Source organism: Schistocerca cancellata, chromosome 5 (assembly GCF_023864275.1).
Source record: "Schistocerca cancellata isolate TAMUIC-IGC-003103 chromosome 5, iqSchCanc2.1, whole genome shotgun sequence".
Classification (NCBI taxonomy): domain Eukaryota; kingdom Metazoa; phylum Arthropoda; class Insecta; order Orthoptera; family Acrididae; genus Schistocerca; species Schistocerca cancellata.
The window spans coordinates 709,333,434-709,355,281 of NC_064630.1; the positions used below are offsets into that span (position 1 = coordinate 709,333,434).

The 21,848-nt window shown below is 41.9% G+C and overlaps 1 protein-coding gene across 1 annotated transcript in view; it reads left to right on the forward strand.

The window, feature by feature from the left end:
* Window positions 1-21,848, forward strand: part of LOC126188774 (hemicentin-2-like) — an 862,561-nt gene that overhangs the window by 411,407 nt on the left and 429,306 nt on the right. Inside the window, exon 2 of the mRNA XM_049930385.1 lies at window positions 17,851-17,983. Coding sequence (XP_049786342.1) covers window positions 17,851-17,983 — 133 coding nt within the window. The remainder of the gene's footprint in view (window positions 1-17,850; window positions 17,984-21,848) is intronic.

Below are 21,848 nucleotides of genomic sequence, written 5' to 3' on the forward strand. Positions count from 1 at the left end.
TATTCGGTTTCCACAACACGTACTCAGCATTTCAGTATTTACTGAGTACTTCGTAATTTAAATCTTCCTTTTATTGATCATGTATCGAAACTTCTTAAGAGGTATAAATGTCAGTAAGAGCCAGGAAATCAGCAAAGAATAAGAGAAACAGGAAACGCGGCAAGTATTCCTTCATTTAGATTATTCAAATGCACTTAACGCATTAACCACTTGACTGAGTTATCAGGAAGCACTCCATATTACAACAGACAAAACTGAGCAAATGAAGAGCGAAAACTCCTCATTCGCAGAATCGTGAGAGTAATAGTAACAAATATGCTCATATAGGTCCTTGGTACTTTTTTTTGAATACGGTACGAGAAAATATTAATTCGATTTCTTCTCTTGGTCTTTCAATTTTTTCCTGGGTCTCTTTTTTCTGATTGAGGTGTCTTCTTGATAGCAGTAGCTGTTCCAATTTGCAGTCAGGTTTGTCTCTGTAAGAGAATCATTGACCAAGGAGCATAGGAAACGTGCAATGAAGAAATGTAATACAATAATATAGCGGAATACTTGAGTGAGTATGAAAAATATGTAGTAAAAGACAAAAATATAAGCGTCTCCAGGTAACACAAAGAAGACGAATGGCCGCCCGCTGTGACCGAGCGGTTCTAGGCGCATCAGTCTGGAACCGCGCGACCGCAACGGTCGCAGCTTCGAATCCTGCCTCGGGCATGGATGTGTGGGATGTCCTTATGTTAGTTAGGTTTAAGTAGTTCTAAGTTCTAGGGGACTGTTGACCTCAGATGTAAAGTCCCATAGTGCTCAGAGCCATTTTTTTTAAGAGGAATGAGGTGTCGATAAATTTTTGATTTGTAGAAACTGGTAGTGGAAGCGCTTAACAGTGTTTAAAAAACATTTCAAAGTAGAATGTCGCAATACCACACATTAGGAAAGAGTGATGTTAGGATATTAATTGTAAGATATGAACATCCCTAGAAATAAACTCGAGAGATGCCACCTGATGGACTGGAAGCAGATGAAAACTACTTATGTTCATAAGGGTCAGACATTAATGCTAGAACAGAAAACGAGTTACAGGATGCTATGTTCATTTAGGTAAAATACTATAACATAGTTAACTGTAGGATATCGTAGAAGCCTGAGTTTCTGTTTTACTTCTACGATCAATTCTGTTGTTCTGTTCTGTTATGTTGTTAGTTTACTTTTTTTACCGACAACTTATCCCAATCTACGACGTGTTGTGAAATAAATAACACTAACCAGAAGCGAAATAGCTTCTTAACATTTAAAACCACCGTACCATCGCAACTATGTAGGTTTGTGAGAGTAAAATTTTCGAGAGTTTATGACTAGCCACTATCAGTCTTAAAGGATGTATGTATGGGAGTACATAAATTTTAGATGTACACGTACATCATTTGCAAATGGTATGTAAGACCGAAACAGGCGAATTGTGGTGCACTTAATGGATAAAACGTTTGCAGTTTCGGCAGAATACCTATGTTAGCTTATAACAAGTTCGGTGCGACAGTGAAACGTAACGTAACGAAGACGAATCGAATTATCTTTCTGTGAGGTGCGAAACTAGCTTAGTGTGGCAGCTGAATTCGTATGACCGATGCCTCCGCCTCGATAGAGCTGTGTATAGGGTCGCGCAGCAAGGCTTTGCCATTAGCAGGGCGCTCAGGCTGAGCGCGGACAACGCTTGCTGACAGGTTCTTTCGCCCGTCGCCCTCTAACTTGTCAGCTCTTGTTGCCCCCCCTTCCCCACCCCCAAAGTTTCCTGTCGGCGATGCTTCGAGAGGCCAAGCACGACGATAAACCAGAAATGGGTTTATATCTCGATCTTGCCATCTCAGTTAATGATTTCCGGTGCCATAAAACAAATAATACTACGGGAAGACGTATTGTTCCCTTAATAGACACATAAGTGCTTCTCTCCTGTGTACTTGTCAATACTGAACCTCGATTGGAAGTTGGAAATTACTCGTTCCGTGTTATCGTCATAAATCCAAGAGAAGAGGCACTCATGGCATGATTTCAATACATTGTGTGCTGCCATCGATTTTTGTGCTTGTTTTCAATTTCAATTGTAGGTAGCTGTATTGAGATTTCAGCTACCTTATTCATATGCGTATCACAGACTGTTTTTTTTTATTTCTTCGTGTTCTAACTAGTTTGATTGTCCCATTTCAATCTCTTCGCCACATAGCAGCATTTAGAAGCGTTAGTGGTTGTGTTATATTCACTTTATGTTCAATCTTCACACTTCTACTACTCTTTCAAATACTTGCACCACAGGCGTACAAACGGCGCTTCTTAAACCCACACCTTGGGATTGTACACCCACTCATATTACCATCAGCTGTTAAATTTTTGCCAATACTTACCACTTATTAGGTATTAATTATCTGTTTACTTGTAGCTAGTCTGGATCCTTGTATCCAATCTGGAATATGACTGTGGGATACATACTCATTCATCATGCCATTAGCCGTTAGGTAATCGTAATGAGACAATATTTTTCGTCTCGTTCATTGGCAGAAATGTATATTTTAAGTGTGGAAATGTAACCTTGACTTTTAGTTATGACCCTACCGTTACACGCCCAATCTTACTGGCATTAAATCTTATTCCTAAGCAGAAACGCACGTTTAAATGCCAATTTGATATAATGTTAGTAAAAATTTTTTTTATATAATTGAGGACTGTGGCGATGCACGCCCAGTCTTACTGATACTGGTGGGTAACGTTTGTTCTTTCATTAATCAGTGTTAGACAATGTCGGTTTAACACACCTGGACACTAACTTATCTTTTAAGTACAAAGAATTTAGGCTCTGCTGCCTTTCTTTCTCTCAACCATTATGTTTTACTAACACTACGTAATTTGACACAATATACGTGCATGTACATTGTTCCATTGTATTTACGGCGTTATAAGGCAAATTTATAAAGAGATCCTCGGGAACCTAACACTCAGCTTTATACTTTTGTATTACCACGATTAACGTGATGCATCATGTTAAGTTACTACCTGTACGTTCTGCCAGGCTTACCCAGTTTCTAACTACCCTACGCAAATCTTCATTACTGCTACCAATGCCATGTTAATTCAAATTCATCTACTTTTAAAATTTTAGGCACTGTTGCCTTTATTGATGCTTAGTCACACTGATGTACTCGCCACGACATTACAAATCATTCCTGTAAATATCCACACATACGTTTATTAATTAACCAGATAAAGTTTGAGCAATGTAGTCAAAACTGAGAAATAATTTTGTCGAGTAATAGCTAGTCTTTCTCACGGTTCAAAAATGGTTCAAATGGCTCTGAGCACTATGGGACTTAACATCTGAGGTCATCAGTCCCATAGACTTAGAACGACTTAAACCTAACTAACCTAAGGACATCACAAATATCCATGCCCGAGGCAGGATTCGAACCTGCGATCGTAGCGGTCGCACGGTTCCAGACTGAAGCGCCTAGAACCGCTCGGCCACCCCGGCCGGCCTTTCTCACGGGCTCTGAATCTGTTATAGGGGTATCGTTCTCCTCAGAAGTAAGATATTTTACATATTACGCCATTAAAGGTTTTAATGGTTATATTAATACAATTCCAAATGTAAAGATAGCTACTGTTATGTATGTATACTTCCACGCGTGAATGCGCGTGACTATCAGCAATGCTCGGTACACAGCTACTCGGCACGTTCAGTTCTGGCACAGCTCTCATGGCCTACCGACCTCGTCCGAGCAGAGGGGCCTGCTGTTTCTTTTCAGCCCAAGTAATGTAGAATTATGACTGGTTAATTCGGTGCTACAGTTTTATACTTGGCATGGCCAAACTTTGACATGCATTAGTTTAGTGTCACTGGCTTCTGAAGAAGGCCAAATTATTTTGGCTGAAACCTGGGTATAGATTGTGTAGTGGACTGACAAGACAGCCAGTCCACAGTGACGGGTAACCGAAGGCACGCGTACACACACGCCGACTGGCGTGAAGTCTGGAACAGGATACGTAATGAATGCTATAATGAAAAGTACGTAGCTAACTTAATACTCAACTTTTAATCCCATCATTGTGGTACATAGCTCTTGGTTATACAAGTGAGACTCTCTCCAGATATGGTTAATGGCTCCTTGCTAGGTCGTAGTCATGGACTTAGCTGAAGGCTATTCTAACTGTCTCTCGGCAAATGAGAGAAAGGCTTCATCAGTGTAGTCGCTAGCAAAGTCGTCGTACAACTGGGGCGAGTGCTAGTCCGCCTCTCTAGACCTGCCGTGTGGTGGCGCTAGGTCTGCGATTACTGACAGTGGCGACACGCGGGTCCGACATGTACTAATGGACCGCGGCCGATTTAAAGCTACCACCTAGCAAGTGTGGTGTCTGGCGGTGACACCACAGATTGGTTTCTATTTGTAAGTGAGGCTGACGTGCTACTTGTTCATGTACAATGCTCTGTGTTTGGTGGAATCAGAAGGGTATCATCTATTATGAGCTTCTAAAATCTAATCCACTGATCACTACCAACATCAAATGATCGATTTAAATCGAGCATTACGTGAAAAACGACTGATATACGGAGCAAAGGCAACGCAAAGTCATATATCTCCATTATAACGCCCCATCACACACTGCAAAACGGTACAGGGAAACGATCGAGGCGTTTTGTTAGATATATTAGGGCATGCGGCCCTATTCCACAGACTTGGCTCCGTGCGATTATCATCTGTTTGCATCACTGGGATGCGCTTTCGCTAAAAAACGCTTTAGTTCGTATGAAAATGTATTAAAATGGCTCGCTGACTAGTTCGCTTCAAAAGAAGATTTTTTTTGTTTTACCTGGCATTCGTAGCGTGTCGGAGATGTGGGAGAAATGTATAAACAGCGGTGGAGGTTATTTTGAAAAAAAAAAATGTTTTTTTATCAGTTTCAAACAACAGACGTGTAATTATTGCAGACAAAGTCCGGTTTCAACACCTGGTACATGCATGTCCAGGGGAACCCTCTATAGTACTTCTTACCAGCACAGACACTCGTACTTCTTGCTTCCGGAACTTTACCAGTTATTAAGGGGGGGGGGGGGGGGGGGTAGGACGTCAAACGGGCCGACTTATAGCAGGAGAGGCACCACACGACTTTTTAATTTCCACTGTCTATACTTTTACAAATACATTCATAAAAATTTGTCATCATGACCAAGAAGTATTCAGGGTTCACACTGATAGCAGTGGACGTTGAAAAACATAACAAAAGCAATTTGTTTTATATGTGAAATTCGACCACTTTTTCCGTTACCATTGGCTGCATTAATTGCTTTAGGTACACTTTTCTTCATAAGTAAGAGAGATTCTTCAATAAATTTTTCACAGCATACAAATCATCCTTAAAGGAGTATGAAACTCGAATGTATTTAATTCATGAAAATATGACTGAGTTATTACATTTTAAACTTCATGTTTAGAAAAAACTCAAATTTTATAGTTAATTATTCCAATTTTTACCACAATTTTTAATACATTTGGAAAATTCTAGAGTTTTGAATTAAGGAGTTTGTGTTTAATAAGCATACAAAGTTTGATAGTAATAGGATATTCATTTTGGATGCTACATGTACCTAAGTACAGAACATTGTGTTTTGCGGAAAATGGCCGTTGAAGTTTCTGCTTGTATTTGGCATAGTTTTAGAACTGTCCAGCACCATAAGCAGTTTCTTTTTCGTTTTCAGTATCAGTTTCCTTCCTCTTCACATTCCTGTGATGCACTCTTCTTGATTTTATGACCTCCAAAAATGATTTATCTGCTTTCACTATACGCTCTCTGTCTATCGCATACGAAGCTTTGATACAGTTCACTCCGGGCTTAATTCCCATTTTCTGTAATACATATTTACTGCTTTGCACACCGTCATTAAAACATGAAACTGCACCATAAACACCAATAGCAAGTGCATTTCTTCCCACAAAAACGGTTTTTGGCAATCTTTCCCATACGCATTCGTTAAAACTTTCATTTGGGTTTTGGGTACCATCATGAAGGCATTTCTTCAGTAAGTTTTCATTTTCAAGGTCCTTGAATATAGGTTTCATGGCTTCCATTACAGCAGTTGGTAGAGAATTCTTATGATGATATTATACGAAGGGAAATATGCTTAGGTATGAGAGAAGAATGCTGTGCAGAGGGGCGTGGCGCTGCACCTTCATGCACTTAAGACCAAATTACGTACCTTACTGAAGTGATATCAGGTGTTCCCCAGGGAAGCATCCTGGGACTTCTGCTGTCCCTTATCTATATAAATGACCTGGGTGACAATCTGAGCAGTTCTCTTAGGTTGGTCGCAGATGATCCTGTAATTTACCGTCTAGTAAAGTCATCCGAAGACCAGTATCAGTTGCAAAGCGATTTAGAAAAGATTGCTGTATGGTGTCGCAGGTGGCAGTTGACGCTAAATAACGAAAAGTGTGAGGTGATCCACATGAGTTCCAAAAGAAATCCGTTGGAATTCGAATACTCGATAAATAGTACAATTCTCAAGTCTGTCAATTCAACCAAGTACCTGGCTGTAAAAATTACGAACAACTTCAGTTGGAAAGACCACATAGATAATATTGTGGGGAAGGCGAGCCAAAGGTTGCGTTTCATTGGCAGGACACTTAGAAAATGCAACAAGTCCACTAAAGAGACAGCTTACACTACACTCGTTCGTCCTCTGCTAGAATATTGCTGCGCGGTGTGGGATCCTTACCGGGTGGGATTGACGGAGGACATCGAAAGGGTGCAAAAAAGGGCTGCTCGTTTTGTATTATCATGTAATAGGGGAGAGAGTGTGGCAGATATGATACGCGAGTTGGGATGGAAGTCATTAAAACATAGATGTTTTTCGTCGCGGCGAGATCTATTTACGAAATTTCAGTCACCAACTTTCTCTTCCGAATGCGAAAATATTTTGTTGAGCCCGACCTACATAGGTAGGAATGATCATAAAAATAAAATAAGAGAAATCAGAGCTCGAACAGAAAGGTTTAGGTGTCCGTATTTCCCGCGCGCTGTTCGGGAGTGGAATGGTTGAGAGATAGTATGATTGTGGTTCAATGAACCCTCTGCCAAGCACTTAAATGTGAATTGCAGAGTAGTGATGTAGATGTAGATGTAGATAACTCCTCAAATATATATGTTTTATACATCAAATTATTCAGGAAGATGTGAGCAACAATATGAGCACATTTTTGAAAAATCGATTCTTTTTTTAAATTTTTGACGTCCTAACCCCTTAACTGTTTAAAGTAGGCAGATAAGAATTTGCAAAGCATGGCATTGTCACAATTTTCGGTTTCGCTGTGGGTTTGAGAGACGAATTTTCTGGCCAAGCACCAAGGAAGACGCGATACGTTGAACGTTTTTTTCGCTCGCCGCTGTGTGTTGTGTTGCTAGAGAGGCAATATCGATCCGAAGCATCGCAAGGGCGCTAACGGGGCGAACAAAGGACTGCTGGCGGAAGCACTTGGAGTGGTCGTAAACAACACTTTCGGAGAACAAACGTCGCTATTGACGGTAACCGCAGAGCCAACTGGTGCTTCGCGGCGCGCGGAACTCTGACTTCGGTGGCGAAGGCGTCGCCGATCTCCAGCCGGCGGAGTTGGGGGCGCAGAGCGTTGTCTCGACGGACGTGATTAATTGAGTAATAATGTAACACCCTTATGAAGATAAACGAAGGCCGAGGCACGCGGCACGCAGCCATCAATCACGGCTGATAGCCGTCTGCAGCTGCAGCTCCACCCCCGCCTGCCGCCCACTATTTACATCTATCACACTCGGGGAATCCCCCATTATCAGGGGACAGGTCGCTAACTCTCCTTTCGCGTTTTTGTGTTGCTCCCGCGAAGGGGGCACAGCGACGCGGTTTTTACAAGTTTCGAGCATCAGTAGAAGGGTGCACTGAAGAGGGGAAAGGATCTTGCTAATGGCTAACTAGCCTTTCCTCTGCTGAAACGTCCACAAAAGTCCACGCGGTCTTTCTCCCTGATACGGTGAGTGTGATGTTGACAGTTTTTCAATGCTTACATCATATTCAGCAGCCTATCACATTTAGGGAACTGATGCTTATACCCCTACTTACTTTTGAAACTGTCGTCGCCAGTTTTGTAAAGGCCTCGTTGCTATTGCTGTGGAGGCCGAGTTCGTCAGTTCTTGAAACGGCTTCTGGTGCAGTATACCGTTAAGGCAATTTCTCCCTGCCACTTTTACACAGTTATGCCCCAGGGATCATGTACCAGCCTACGAGAACGAAGGTTCTCTGACACTCCAACACATTGGTAACAAAGTGACACAAAATAGTTTAAAAGCTTTACTTACCTTGGAAGCTTGTTAAATGATTAAGTTTGCAAGACTTTATATAACATAACACAAAAAAGATGCTCAATGGTTAAGTGCAAATAATCGTAGGTCAACTTCACAGTACATAGCAAATGCGATTTACGATAACTATCTATTCACTTCTAAGAGTTCGCTAAACGACGTTCACTGTTCCCTGTGCAGGCCTAGGTTGCGGAGCGGTTCTTGGCGCTAACGTCTGGAACCGTGTGACCACTACGGTCGCAGGTTCGAATCCTGAATCTGGCATGGATGTGTGTGGTGGCCTTGGATTAGTTAGGTTTAAGTAGTTCTAAGTTATAGGGAACTGATGACCTCAGATGTTAAGTCCCATAGTGCTCAGAGCCATTTGAACCATTTGAAGCCGGCCGGAGTGGCCGAGCGGTTCTAGGCGCTGCAGTATGGAACCGCGCGGCCGCTCCGGTCGCAGGTTCGAATCCTGCCTCGGGCATGGTTGTGTGTGTTGTCCTTAGGTTAGTTAGGTTTAAGTAGTTCTAAGTTCTAGGGGACTGATGACCTGAGAAGTTAAGTTCCATAGTACTCAGAGCCATTTGAACCATTTTAACCCATTTGAACACTTCAAAAAATTAGTAACTAATTAACACAAATGAGTTAAAAAACTTTACTTATCTTTGAGACTTGTTGAATGATTAAGTCTGCAACATAACACAAAAAATATCCTCAATGTGTAAGAGTAAATAATCGTAGGTCAGCTTCACAGCACATAGCAAATGCAACTTACAACTGTCTGTTGAAACGTCCCCTTAGAAAAATTTATGAATTACTGTGCTGATAAACCCTTTACGTTATTTGATTTTCTAACAGCTAAGCAAAACTAAACGTACTCAGACATTTCTCTCTTTACTTATTCTGATCATCGCTAAACTGACACACACTGTTTTTAGCGCAACGCAATCTGACTTTCAATAATCCCTACAAAAGAATGGCCCTGACTAACAATAACCTATACCTTTCTTGAATCACTTACCTCACAAAAATCTTCGTTACTCGAACTACTGCAATACAGCGAGCGCCAATACTGCCGGCTAAATAAAACATTCTAACCCCTGAAGGCATTAACTACTGATAGGCATAGTTAGCAGAAGAAAGATTTAGATAGAGAACAAACAATGTATTTACCTTAATAATGTTCAAAAGTCATCATATATATCAGTTCATGGTATCCAGTGTTACAAATTTACTCTTTCTGATGGACACACGTCCAGATCGTCCGCTCTCAAAATTCTGCCATCTCTCTCACCACATCCACCACCGATGGCGGCTCACCTCCAACTGCGCAACGCTACGCGCTGTTCACATGCAACTGCCCAACACTACAATAGCGAATATTCCAACAATGCCAACCAACCACAGACTGCACACAGCACAGCCAGTGATTTTCATACCGAGCGCTACGTGACGTTACCAACAGAAAAACATAAACAGCCTACTTACACTGTTCATTTCTAAGAGTTCGCTAAACGACGTTCTTTGTCCCCTGTCTCAGCCCTGGGCGATGATCTATAAAGAAGTGGGCTACAGTTGCTATTCTGTCTTCCGAGTATTCTTCTGTCGGTTGTCGTCCGGTCATTGGCGGATTGTACTCGACCGGCAATTGGCCGAGGCGAAGTCGATGTCTTCATCGTCAGCGCCGCCCTTGGCGCCGGTGGAGCTCTCGCAAGTGGCGAGTCTCCATGGCACTGACACCTGCTCACATCTTTGCGCCTGTTGTGCTTTTACCCCGGCTCTGTTTTGTTCTGACGAAACAGCACTTACAAACTCCGCAGCCTACTTTATGTAGCGTGATAAGTGTCGAAATAAGTGTCCAAGGAATAGAAAAGCAACTGGAATCACTCAACAGAGGAAAGTCCACTGGACCTGACGGGATACCAATTCGATTCTACACAGAGTACGCGAAAGAACTTGCCCCCCTTCTAACAGCCGTGTACCGCAAGTCTCTAGAGGAACGGCAGGGTCCAAATGATTGGAAAAGAGCACAGGCAGTCCCAGTCTTCAAGAAGGGTCGTCGAGCAGATGTGCAAAACTATAGACCTATATCTCTGACGTCGATCTGTTGCAGAATTTTAGAACATGTTTCGTGCACGAGTATCATGTCGTCTTTGGAAACCCAGAATCTACTATGTAGGAATCAACATGGATTCCGGAAACAGCGATCGTGTGAGAACCAACTCGCTTTATTTGTTCATGAGACCCAGAAAATATTAGATACAGGCTCCCAGGAAGATGCTATTTTTCTTGACTTGCGGAAGGCGTTCGATACAGTTCCGCACTGTCGCCTGATAAACAAAGTAAGAGCCTACGGAATATCAGACCAGCTGTGTGGCTGGATTGAAGAGCTTTTAGCAAACAGAACACAGAATGTTGTTATCAATGGAGAGACGTCTACAGACGTTAAAGTAACCTCTGGCGTGCCACAGGGGAGTGTTATGGGACCATTGCTTTTCACAATATATATAAATGACCTAGTAGATAGTGTCGGAAATTCCATGCGGCTTTTCGCGGATGATGCTGTAGTATGCAGAGAAGTTGCAGCATTAGAAAATTGTAGCGAAATGCAGGAAGATCTGCAGCGGATAGGCACTTGGTGCAGGGAGTGGCAACTGACCCTTAACATAGACAAATGTAATGTACTGCGAATACATAGAAAGAAGGATGCTTTATTGTATGATTATATGATAGCGGAACAAACACTGGTAGCAGTTACTTCTGTAAAATATCTGGGAGTATGCGTGCGGAATGATTTGAAGTGGAATGATCATATAAAATTAATTGTTGGTAAGGCGGGTACCAGGTTGACATTCATTGGGAGCGTCCTTAGCAAAAGTAGTCCATCAACAAAGGAGGTGGCTTACAAAACACTCGTTCGACCTATACTTGAGTATTGCTCATCAGTGTGGGATCCGTACCAGATCGGGTTGACGGAGGAGATAGAGAAGATCCAAAGAAGAGCGGCGCGTTTCGTCACAGGGTTATTTGGTAACCGTGATAGCGTTACGGAGATTTTTAACAAACTCAAGTGGCAGACTCTGCAAGAGAGGCGCTCTGCATCGCGGTGTAGCTTGCTCGCCAGGTTTCGAGAGGGTGCGTTTCTGGATGAGGTATCGAATATATTGCTTCCCCTTACTTATACCTCCCGAGGAGATCACGAATGTGAAATTAGAGAGATTAGAGCGCACACGGAGGCTTTCAGACAGTCGTTCTTCCCGCGAACCATACGCGACTGGAACAGGAAAGGGAGGTAATGACAGTGGCACGTAAAGTGCCCTCCGCCACACACCGTTGGGTGGCTTGCGGAGTATAAATGTAGATATAGATGTAGATGTAACGCATATGTCTTAGAAATCGGCTAGAGAGAAGTTTCAAAATGTATCATGAGATACGGTGTCTGGCTGCTAGGACTTTCCGGATGGCACACGTGCATCGACAAAGTAAATGCCAGCAGCCGACAACAGTAAGGTCTTTTCCCCATTAGCAGAAAGCCTCCAACCTGGACTACAGTGCAAATATGGTACAGTGACGGCTTCTGCTGTAGTATGAAAAATGACTATTTTGAAATACTTTATAATTGCATGATAATTCGGTATTTCACAATACATCACATTCAAATGTATCAGCGTGTTTGCGGCATGATACTGAAGTACATTTATTAAGACATCCACATTATAAGTGCCCAAACACTGTAGAAGTTCACTGAACACACCTAATAAATATATTTGAAATATTCACAGCAAACTGACAACTGCTGAAAAGTTCATGCAATGTTTATAAACGAAGTATTGGAAGATAGCTTACACTACACTCGTTCGTCCTCTGTTAGAATATTGCTGCGCGGTGTGGGATCCTTACCAGGTGGGATTGATGGAGGACATCGAAAGGGTGCCAAAAATGGCAGCTCGTTTTGTGTTATCACGTAATAGGGGAGAGAGTGTGGCAGGTATGATACGCGAGTTGGGATGGAAGTCATTAAAGCAAAGACGTTTTTCGTCGCGGCGAGATCTATTTACGAAATTTCAGTCACCAACTTTCTCTTCTGAATGCGAAAATATTTAGTTGAGCTCAACCTACATAGGTAGGAATGATCATCAAAATAAAATAAGAGAAATCAGAGCTCGAACAGAAAGGTTTAGGTGTTCGTTTTTCACGCGCGCTGTTCGGGAGTGGAATGGTAGGGAGATCGTATGATTGTGGTTCGATGAACCCTCTGCCAAGCACTTAAATGTGAATTGCAGAATAATCATGTAGATGTAGATGTAGATGTAGCTCGTGACTCTAGCTGCCAATCCTGGTCCATATTGATTCATATGTTAGTTAGTGAATTGTTGAGTTTTATATCTTCCGGAATGGACGGAGATCCAGGCCACGCTCTTGCCCTTGGGGTGGGAAACTGCCCCTAAAGGCGGAAGAAGCAGTAGTGGTCAACGGCATGATGATGTAGAAGACAGTGGGAACCACTGTATTAAAGACACAGAATGTGTATCCCAGTAAATGTGAACAGTAATTGAAAAACGTGTCATGATGATCTCTACAATGGCGAAAGATTCTGGAATAGTCCCCCATTCGGATCTCTGGGTGCCCTCTCCCCGTCCCCAAACCCCAGGGGGAAAGCCCATGGATGGTAGGGGGAGAGGGAATCACGAGGAAAAGATTAAATAATCAACGAAAGGATATCGTTCTACGAGTCGGTGCGTGGAATATCAAAAGCTTGAAGGTGATACGAAAGCTAGGAAATCTTAAAAGGAATATGCGAAGGCTCAGTCTTGGTATAGCGGGTGTCAGTGAAATGAAATGGAAAAAAAAACAAAGATAACTGGTCGGATGAGTACAGTATAATACGGAATATGGTATAACGGGACTACGATTCGTTATAAATTGTGTGATGTGGCAGAGAGTGTGTTCCTGTGAGCAGTACAGCGATAGGGTGTTTTAATCAGAACGACAGCAAACCATCATCGGCAACAACGGTGCAGGCATACACGTCGCCGTCGTAAGCTCAAGATGAAGTGCTAGAGGATGTATGTGAGGAGATTGCACGGGTAATCCAGTACGTTCAGGGAAATGAGAATCTAATAGTCATGGCGGACTGAGATTCGGTTGCAGGGTAAGCAGTAGAAGAAATCGTTACAGGAGAGTATGGGGTTGGTACTAGGAATGAGAAAGGAGAAAGACTAATTGAGTTCCACAAAAAATTTCAGCTAGTAATAGCGAATATTCTGTTCATGTGGTTCAAATGGCTCTGAGCGCAATGGGACTTAACTTCTGAGGTCATCAGTCCCCTACAACTTAGAACTACTTACACACATCCATGCCCGAGGCAGACTGTAGCTCCTAGAACCGCTCGGCCACTCTGGACGGCATTCTGTTCAAGAAACACGAGCGGAGGAGGCATACTTTTAAGGCCGGTGTATATGGAAAGCTTTCAGTTAGATTACATCATAGACAGAAATTCCGAAATCAGGTACTGGATTGTAAGGCATACCCAGGAGCAGGTATAGACAGATCACAATTTGATAGTGATGAAGAGCAGGCTGAAGTTTAAGAGATTAGGCAGGAAGAATCATTACGCAAAGAATGAAGAGATACTCTTGATGTTCTCTAAGGCTACAGATATTGCAATAAGAAATACCTCAGTTGGCAGTACAGCTGAAGGGGAATAAACATCTCTGAAATGGAGAATCACCGGAATCGGAAGAGAAAACATAGGTGCGACGAAGGTAACTGCAAAGAAACATTGGGTAACAGTAAAAATAACTCAATTGGTTAATGACGGAAGGAAATAGTAAAGTGTCGGGGAAATTCAGGAATACAGAAACACAACTGAAGAAGCTGCTTAGGCATGAAATAAATAGGAAGTGCAGGGAAGCTAACGCGAAAGGCTGCAGGAAAAATGTGAAGAAATCGGAAAATGTCAGTCCAAACAACCATCGCTTGAATTAAGCGCAAGGTTGCAACATTAAGAGCGGAATGAGAATTCCACTGCTACATGGAGAGAGCGGGTATGTAGAAAGAGCACACAGAAGGCTCTGGTAACATGACAGAAGAAGAGACAGTAGTCGATTTAGAAGAGATAGTGGATCCAGTGTCATTGAATCAGAATTTAAAGGAGCTTCGGAAGACTTAAGATCGAATAAGGCAGAAGGGATAGAAAACGTTCCATCAGATTTTCTCCCGTCAAGTTTTCTAAAATCATTTTGGGAAGTGGTAACAAAACGATTATTCACGTCAGTGTGCAAACACTATTAGTCTGGCGGTGTACCATTTGACTTGCGGAAAACCATCATCCACACTATTCCGAAGACTGAAAGAGCCGTGAATTATCGCACAAACAGCTTATCAGTTCATGAATCCAAGTCACCGACAAGAATAACATACAGAGGAATAGAAAATAAAATTGAGGATGTGTAACGATTTACTATCATATTTACTCGCGTAAGAAGAGCAACACCCCTTATGTTTAGGTTAGTTTACAACTAAGTTTCACTTTCTGACGTTAATGCAGTTTCCGAGAAGCCAACTTTTCGCAGCCACGTCCTTCCTGCTGTGAGGTACGCTCACGCACCGTCTATATCGCCCTCGCGGGAAATTCCGGCGGGGTAACATCTGTGAGTCCTGAAGTGATTTAGGCCCGCCCGCTGCAGTTTCCCTCATCATCCAGCCGACCTATTATTTCCGCAAGTCCCGCAGAAACTCACAGCACTACGGTGGCACTTCTTTTCCACAAACGTGAGAGGGAGCGAGTGGAATCTAGGTCAGCTATGCCGTTTCGCCTCATCCACAGCGGTGAATTCCTAGCTTACTTGCAACATGCACGGAACCGAAAGCTGCAGAGCGAATATGCAGGAGCATTACTGAGAAATTCCACGTATTACGAGCGCTATCCACAAAGTAGCAAATGCTTTGGTCTATCGTGGCGGGTGGCGGGGACACAGCCGCCGTCTTGGTGCCACAACGTTCCTACCCTCAGTATTCATGCGATGGTAGTGTGTGGTCTGTGTTTCTACTACTTTGCCTTCTGTGACGTGTTAAAATGTGCGTTTCAATAGGAAACCCAGCCACTTGTGAGGGGCGTTCTTTGATTAAGTTTTTGCTGAGGAAGAACTGCAAACCAGTTGAAATTTATCACGATCTTTGTAATGTGTATGCAAAAGCAATAATGAGTGAAAACCGAGTCATTTTAAAAATTGATGTACAAATGTTCATAATGCGGACCGCAGTGATTGGCCTAGCCTTGTGACTGGCTAACTGATGATCAAAATCAACGACAAAATTCATGAAAATCGTCCTTTCACCATTACGGAACTTTCACAACTTTTCCCCAAATTTCACGGAGTTTGGTTCATGAAATTGTGGCGGAAATGCTTGACTACCACAAATTATGCGCTAGGTGGTAACTGGTGGTGAGAGTTGGGTGACGAATGTAGTCGATGGTATAGGGACATACAAATTCTCCCAAGAAACCAACGAAGTTTTTGCGAAAGCTGTCACCAAGAAAGATCATGGCTACTGTGTTTGGGAATCTTAGAGTCTAAGAGAATTATTCTGATTTCCTTGAACGTACCACAGCACTTACCTCAGAGAGGCATTGTCAAATCGTGACAAAGTTAAGGCGGGGAACACATGGTGCAAAAGTTCTGTTTTTCCACGACGTCGCGTGTCCACACACGGCCAATAGTACCTGAGAACTCCTTCGACGGTTTGGATGGGAGGTGTTAGATCATCCACTACGCTGCCCGTATTTGGCGTCGAGCGACTGCGACCTCTTCCCAGCAACGAAGACATCGCTCACTACACAACGCTTCGGTTCTGAAACTGAACTGCATGCCGGTATAAATCATTTGTTGCAATCACAGGTCGCAGATTTATACAGAGACGGTACTAAAAAGACGTGCGACTGTATGATAAATGCCTCTGAATGAATGACGATTATGTAGAAAAACAGCATAAGTCTGTATCTTTAAAATGTATCTAATAAAATTTGGTTTTTCAATATTCTTAATTTTTTTATTTCGAAATCTCTTTTACTTTATGGATAGCCCTTGTATTAGACTGAGAAATCAACAAAAAGTGAAGCACCCGAAGGAGAGGGAAGAGCGAAATGAAACTTAATGTGCACGTGATGTTATTTCATTGATTACAGAGACAAATTTACAAAGAACTTGATGGTAGGAGTCCACTTAATAACATGTTGCAGCCCGTCAAGTCTGCACGTGTGCGTTAATTTTATATTCTCATATAGGGCAGGTGGGCCCGCAATTGCTGAACTGGTTCTTGATATCACGGGTACTGACACTGAGACGAAGTGAGGTCCAAAATGGCCCCACACCTCTGTCGGGGACAGATGTGGAAACATTGCTGCCCATGGGATTATCTTAGAATCACACAGACAATTCTTAAACACACACGTCACGTGTCGAAGAACGTTGTCCAGTTCAAAAATGGCAGCACAGTAGTGTCGCTTGAGAGGTGTGATAAGGGGGCCGGCCGTTGTGGCCGAGTGGTTCTAGGTGCTTCATTCCGGAACCGCGCTGTTGCTACGCTCGCAGGTTCGAATCCTGCCTCGGGAATGGATGTGTGTGATGTCCTTAGGTTTGAGTAGTTCTAAGTCTGGGGGACTGATGACCTCAGATGTTAAGTCCCATAGTGCTTGTACCATTCTTGTGATAAGGGGATACATCTGCGCCTCATAAAACGCCGATAAAGGAAAATGTAGAAGGACTGGGCCTTGGGGGAGGGAGAACTTCATTCACCTTTTGTTGCACACAAAGTTTTATTCGTGTAAAAATTAATTCGAATATCAATTATACTGAAAAAAATTGACAAATGTGTGGTTACAAGATATCTAAAAAGCTACTAGTTTGCCATTGACACAAAAATTCTGATACAGTTACAATCAGTATAAGCAACAAACTAGTATTACATAATTGTCTGAACAGCTTGTCGTTATAATGCTTACTAGTTGCACATCAGATGCCAGCAGCCGATTTACTCTAATGCTACATTCATAGGATTATTGTACCATGATTAATGGTAGAATAATAGGGATCAATCGTTACAGATCAAATGGCAGAAGTCACTTTACGTTAATGGAATTTCATTGGATTATAGTAGTGCGATTACAATAAAATGCTTTCGGTGTCAAGTATCTCGAGGACTAAACCGAAGACAATCTGAATAGTGACATAATTGACTTACAGACAGTAAGTGACACACTTGGCAAATGCATTCGTTACTGAATAAATAGAATAAGTAACTTTAAAAAATACAAGTATTTCATCTGAAACACAACTTAGCCAAAGCCCGAAAAGGAAATAGTTTCCGCTGTGCGCTGTGAGATGACTTTAGCCGTGTACATGTAGTTGTCTGTATCACAGTATTAAGCGCTACCATATCAGTAAGTTTGTGCACATTTGGTTCACTGTTGTGACCGTGGTACGGCTTCTTTTGTGTCTACAGTGAGCACCGAGGCAGTGGACGCGGTACTGGGCCGCAGTGTCACTTTGCCCTGCGACATTGAACCCGCGACCCGCGAGGACCGCGTGTACATGGTGCTCTGGTTCCGGGACGACGTGGGCAAGCCCATCTACAGGTGAGTACCCTCATCTCTCTATCAGCCTCCCCTGCTGTTTGTAATAGACGTGGGGCTAATGAAGTGAGCGACGATTTACACATGTATCAAGTCCGTACCCATATAGGTTTGAGAACAAAAAACCAGCAAGGAGGATCCATACGAAGAGAAACTTCACTTTGAGTTACCATAAAAGTACCATTTGCGAGTAGTACATGATGAAAAGTAAAAGCATTCAACGTCGTAGCTATGGAACGTTCAGCAGAGCCAACACGAAAAAAATCAATATGAAGACATGCTTCACCAGGCACAAAGTGAACATCAGTTGAAACAAACTTAAATTGACGATCAAGAAATATGGTTTGCCATATCAATTATTTTAGACGTTCGAAAGATAATGCACAGGTAAAGAACATGCACTGCGGCAGCCACCTCTTGATTTTAGAAGATATCGATGTATAATATCCAGGTAGACTCTTGGACACAGATAATACGCCAGCTGCAATGATGAAATGAGTATTTCATCTTCAAATGGATATGTGTATTCCATTACGTTTGGTGGCCACAGGTTCCCTTTGGCTGCAATTACGTTTCGGACTCTTGCTTTTGTTATTTTGGTTTCAATATGCACCATTGTTTCATTGCTAGAGTCTGTATCTGCCCCTGGGTACGCCTTACATGCAGCATCTTAGTTTGGTATCTTTGTCTGGCCATAATGTAGCCCAGCTGCCAACTTCGGACCTTCTCCGCGTATTCCTCTCCCCTTGTGATTCTTGAACTGAGTTTTTGCTATTACTAGCTGGAATTTATTGGAGAAGTCAACCAATGTTTCTCGTCTCTCATTCATACTACCATTCCAGTGATTGTAAAAGACCCTTACCGATTACGAACGGAGAAGAATGTCACAACTTTTCAGGACAGTTTGTTTCGAACACGAAAGAAGTTGCTTCTGTCAGTTATAGCAAGTCCATCTCAACTTGTTTCTGAGCGTTCATTGTAAATGGAACAGCATATACTGGACATCTGGAGTCCGGTTCAGTGTAAAGGCCATTGCTCACTGCAACACATAAAACCGCACGTCTTGTGTGAGCGAAACAACATGCTGACCGAAGAATAGGAGGCGTTTAGTACGCCGGGCGAGTCGCGATATCACCTCTTTTCAAATTGTAGGAAACCTAAACGAGAACATTTGTTCCTACATTTGTGGTCACAAATTGTTGTCTTTCCTTACACGTGATGCATATGCTGTGGGTACTCCGTCTTCAAAAATAAGGACAGTAGTTTCACGCCGGCCGGAGTGGATGAGCCAAAATTTACATTTATTTTGCAAAACTATCCATGCCAAGTATTATTCTGTAAACATATAGCAATATTATAGAATATTTACTCAACCTTTTGATATTACATGTTAATACGTTGAATAAGAGTAACTTCTTTAGTGAAGGAAGAGGCCGTGTCCATGAATTCAAAGTAGCGTAAACATTGCTTTTTCCTTGATTACTTGAAATAAGAATCAAACTAGATCAAGCAGTACAATGTTGCCTGTTCTGAGAACTTCATGCAACATGAAGACATAAGATTCTTTTGCTTCTGACGCACAGTTATTTTTCAAAACTTTCAGATCCTGTCATTTTTTCACAAGAGTTGGTTAGTAGGTCCGAAAATATAAACTAGTAATTTTTATAATTTAGAACTTTATTGTAGGCTAGTAAAAATAGGCAAGACTTGGAGAATACCGCACAGTCTTAAAGGTATAAGAAAAGCCAACAAAATCAAACTCTAGTGCACTGGCTGTGCCCATTTCGAAGTAGCAGTCACCCAAGCTCCATTATAAGTAGCCATGAATTTGAGAAGCCTTGGGCGATTTCTGTCTGTGGCGAGTTCTCTAACTGAATGTGTAGGAAAGGTAAACCTCAGCTTGTAGAAGGGCTTCAGGAACCCTGCCTATTTGTGAAAAGTTTCAGATGTAGCTTCATCAACACTAAATTGTGAAGACTGATACCGAACTGAAGTGAACACCTCTATCCAGTCTTTGGGACTTCCGTGTGAGCTCCCTGTTTACAGGCCGCACGCTTCTGTCACATTCCAAATAAGAATTCCCTGTTAGGGGAAATGTTACTTTTATGGTGTCAAATCTTCTGTCCGCTGTTACTACATTCTGCAAAACTTAAATAAACGTGTAGTTCTTATGTTGGCCGGTACATGAATCACAAACCATATCAAGATTTGTCATTGCTCCGTCAAGGTAATTGCCAAAAATGTACGAACCATTGAACAGATATCGGTACCATCTTTTCTGGCAACTCATTCGGGATAAAGGGAAAATGTACCCTCTGCACTTAATAAACAGCGCAGGTTGGAAACACTCACAAGTAACAGATGTTTGCAGTATGCGCTGTTAATGGCATTATTAGGCAGAGGCAGATTCTTGCCGCAATCCATACATATGTCTCCCTTTCCCTTGTTTTTTTTTTTCGCTTTTCTTCTTAGCTTTTTACGTATTGGCTTATAATTTGTGAAAATCGTTTAAATTTTTCAAATACTTCAGTTGAGACTTAATATGTCTTATTTCCGCCGGTTGAGTGTGGTTTATTTTTTCTGATTCTAGGCCTTTCAGTTTGGCTGTATATTCGATAAAGGCACTACATGTGTCTGTGTGGTCACCCAAAGGAAAAGTTAAAGCTTTATTAAACATGTTTCTATATGTCTCATAAGACGCCTTAATTGTTGAGTAAGCCCCTTTCAACAAAGCAGAACATTTTACTTGTGTTTAGTTCATCAGAAAGGTATACCTTAATGATATCTTTAAATCCATAATGATTATTGCTAACCGGCAAGAAGGCAATATGCTACTTAATCATACTGTTTTATCTGTCAATTTCCAGGCCCGTTCCTGTCTTTCTCTCTTATCAAAAGGGACATTCACAGTAGCTGCAATATTAGACTCTAAATATTGAATCTTTCTTTTCTATATGACGTGGATTGCCATAAATAACTTACGGCAAAATTACAACTTCTTTCTTTCCATTCCTCTATTTGTGCTCGTACTCTGTACTTGTATATTGCATTATTAAGTCCTGATTCACTTTTATCTTTCCAAGGGCCTCTGCCATATATTGGAAGTACTGAAATGAGACTACATACATGAAAATTCTGCAAATCTACAGACTCTACTAAACTGAATTCTTTTAAAATACTTTGTCTCGTATCTGCAGAGACGTTGTCGAAACACTGCAACTTATAACGGCAGTTTTCTCCCATCTCACGAGATATTACATAATTTTTTTCTTTTCTTCGTACTTGGTGACTTTCTTACATACTTTCACTACCGGCATCACTCAGTGGTACACCTTCCACATCACAACTTTCGTAAAATTGCAGGAAATTTAGTGCATTATATAAAGGCATACACACAAAAGCTCAGTGAGCCAACAGTGCGCAGAATTACAACAAAATTTGATAACCAGCGTTTTCCAGGGCTGCAGGCTACAACATTATTTATTTTAAAGATGAGCACCTAGAGATAGTTCATGTGAAACAAGAAAAAAAGGCAAAGTTCTTTCTTTACCTGTACAGGTTCTTTTCCAAGTCCATTTACTGAATGAAAAGCTTGGTTTCTCTCTCTTACTGTCATAGGAAATACTGTGTCTGTTCCCTATTTTCATGTGCTGGTGAAAACTCCACAAAATGAAAAAAAAAGACTTAGCTCTTTCTTTCCCTGTACCTTTTTTTGGCCGTGGCCGTTGGAGTAAGTGCTGACACACACATCAGTCTGCAGAAAGCTACAAAATGAAAACATTTTGATTTGTATACAGGAACTACGTTGTAGAGACGAGCGAGAGACATAAATGGGGGCAATGAGAAGCGACAGAGGAGAATGATGGAG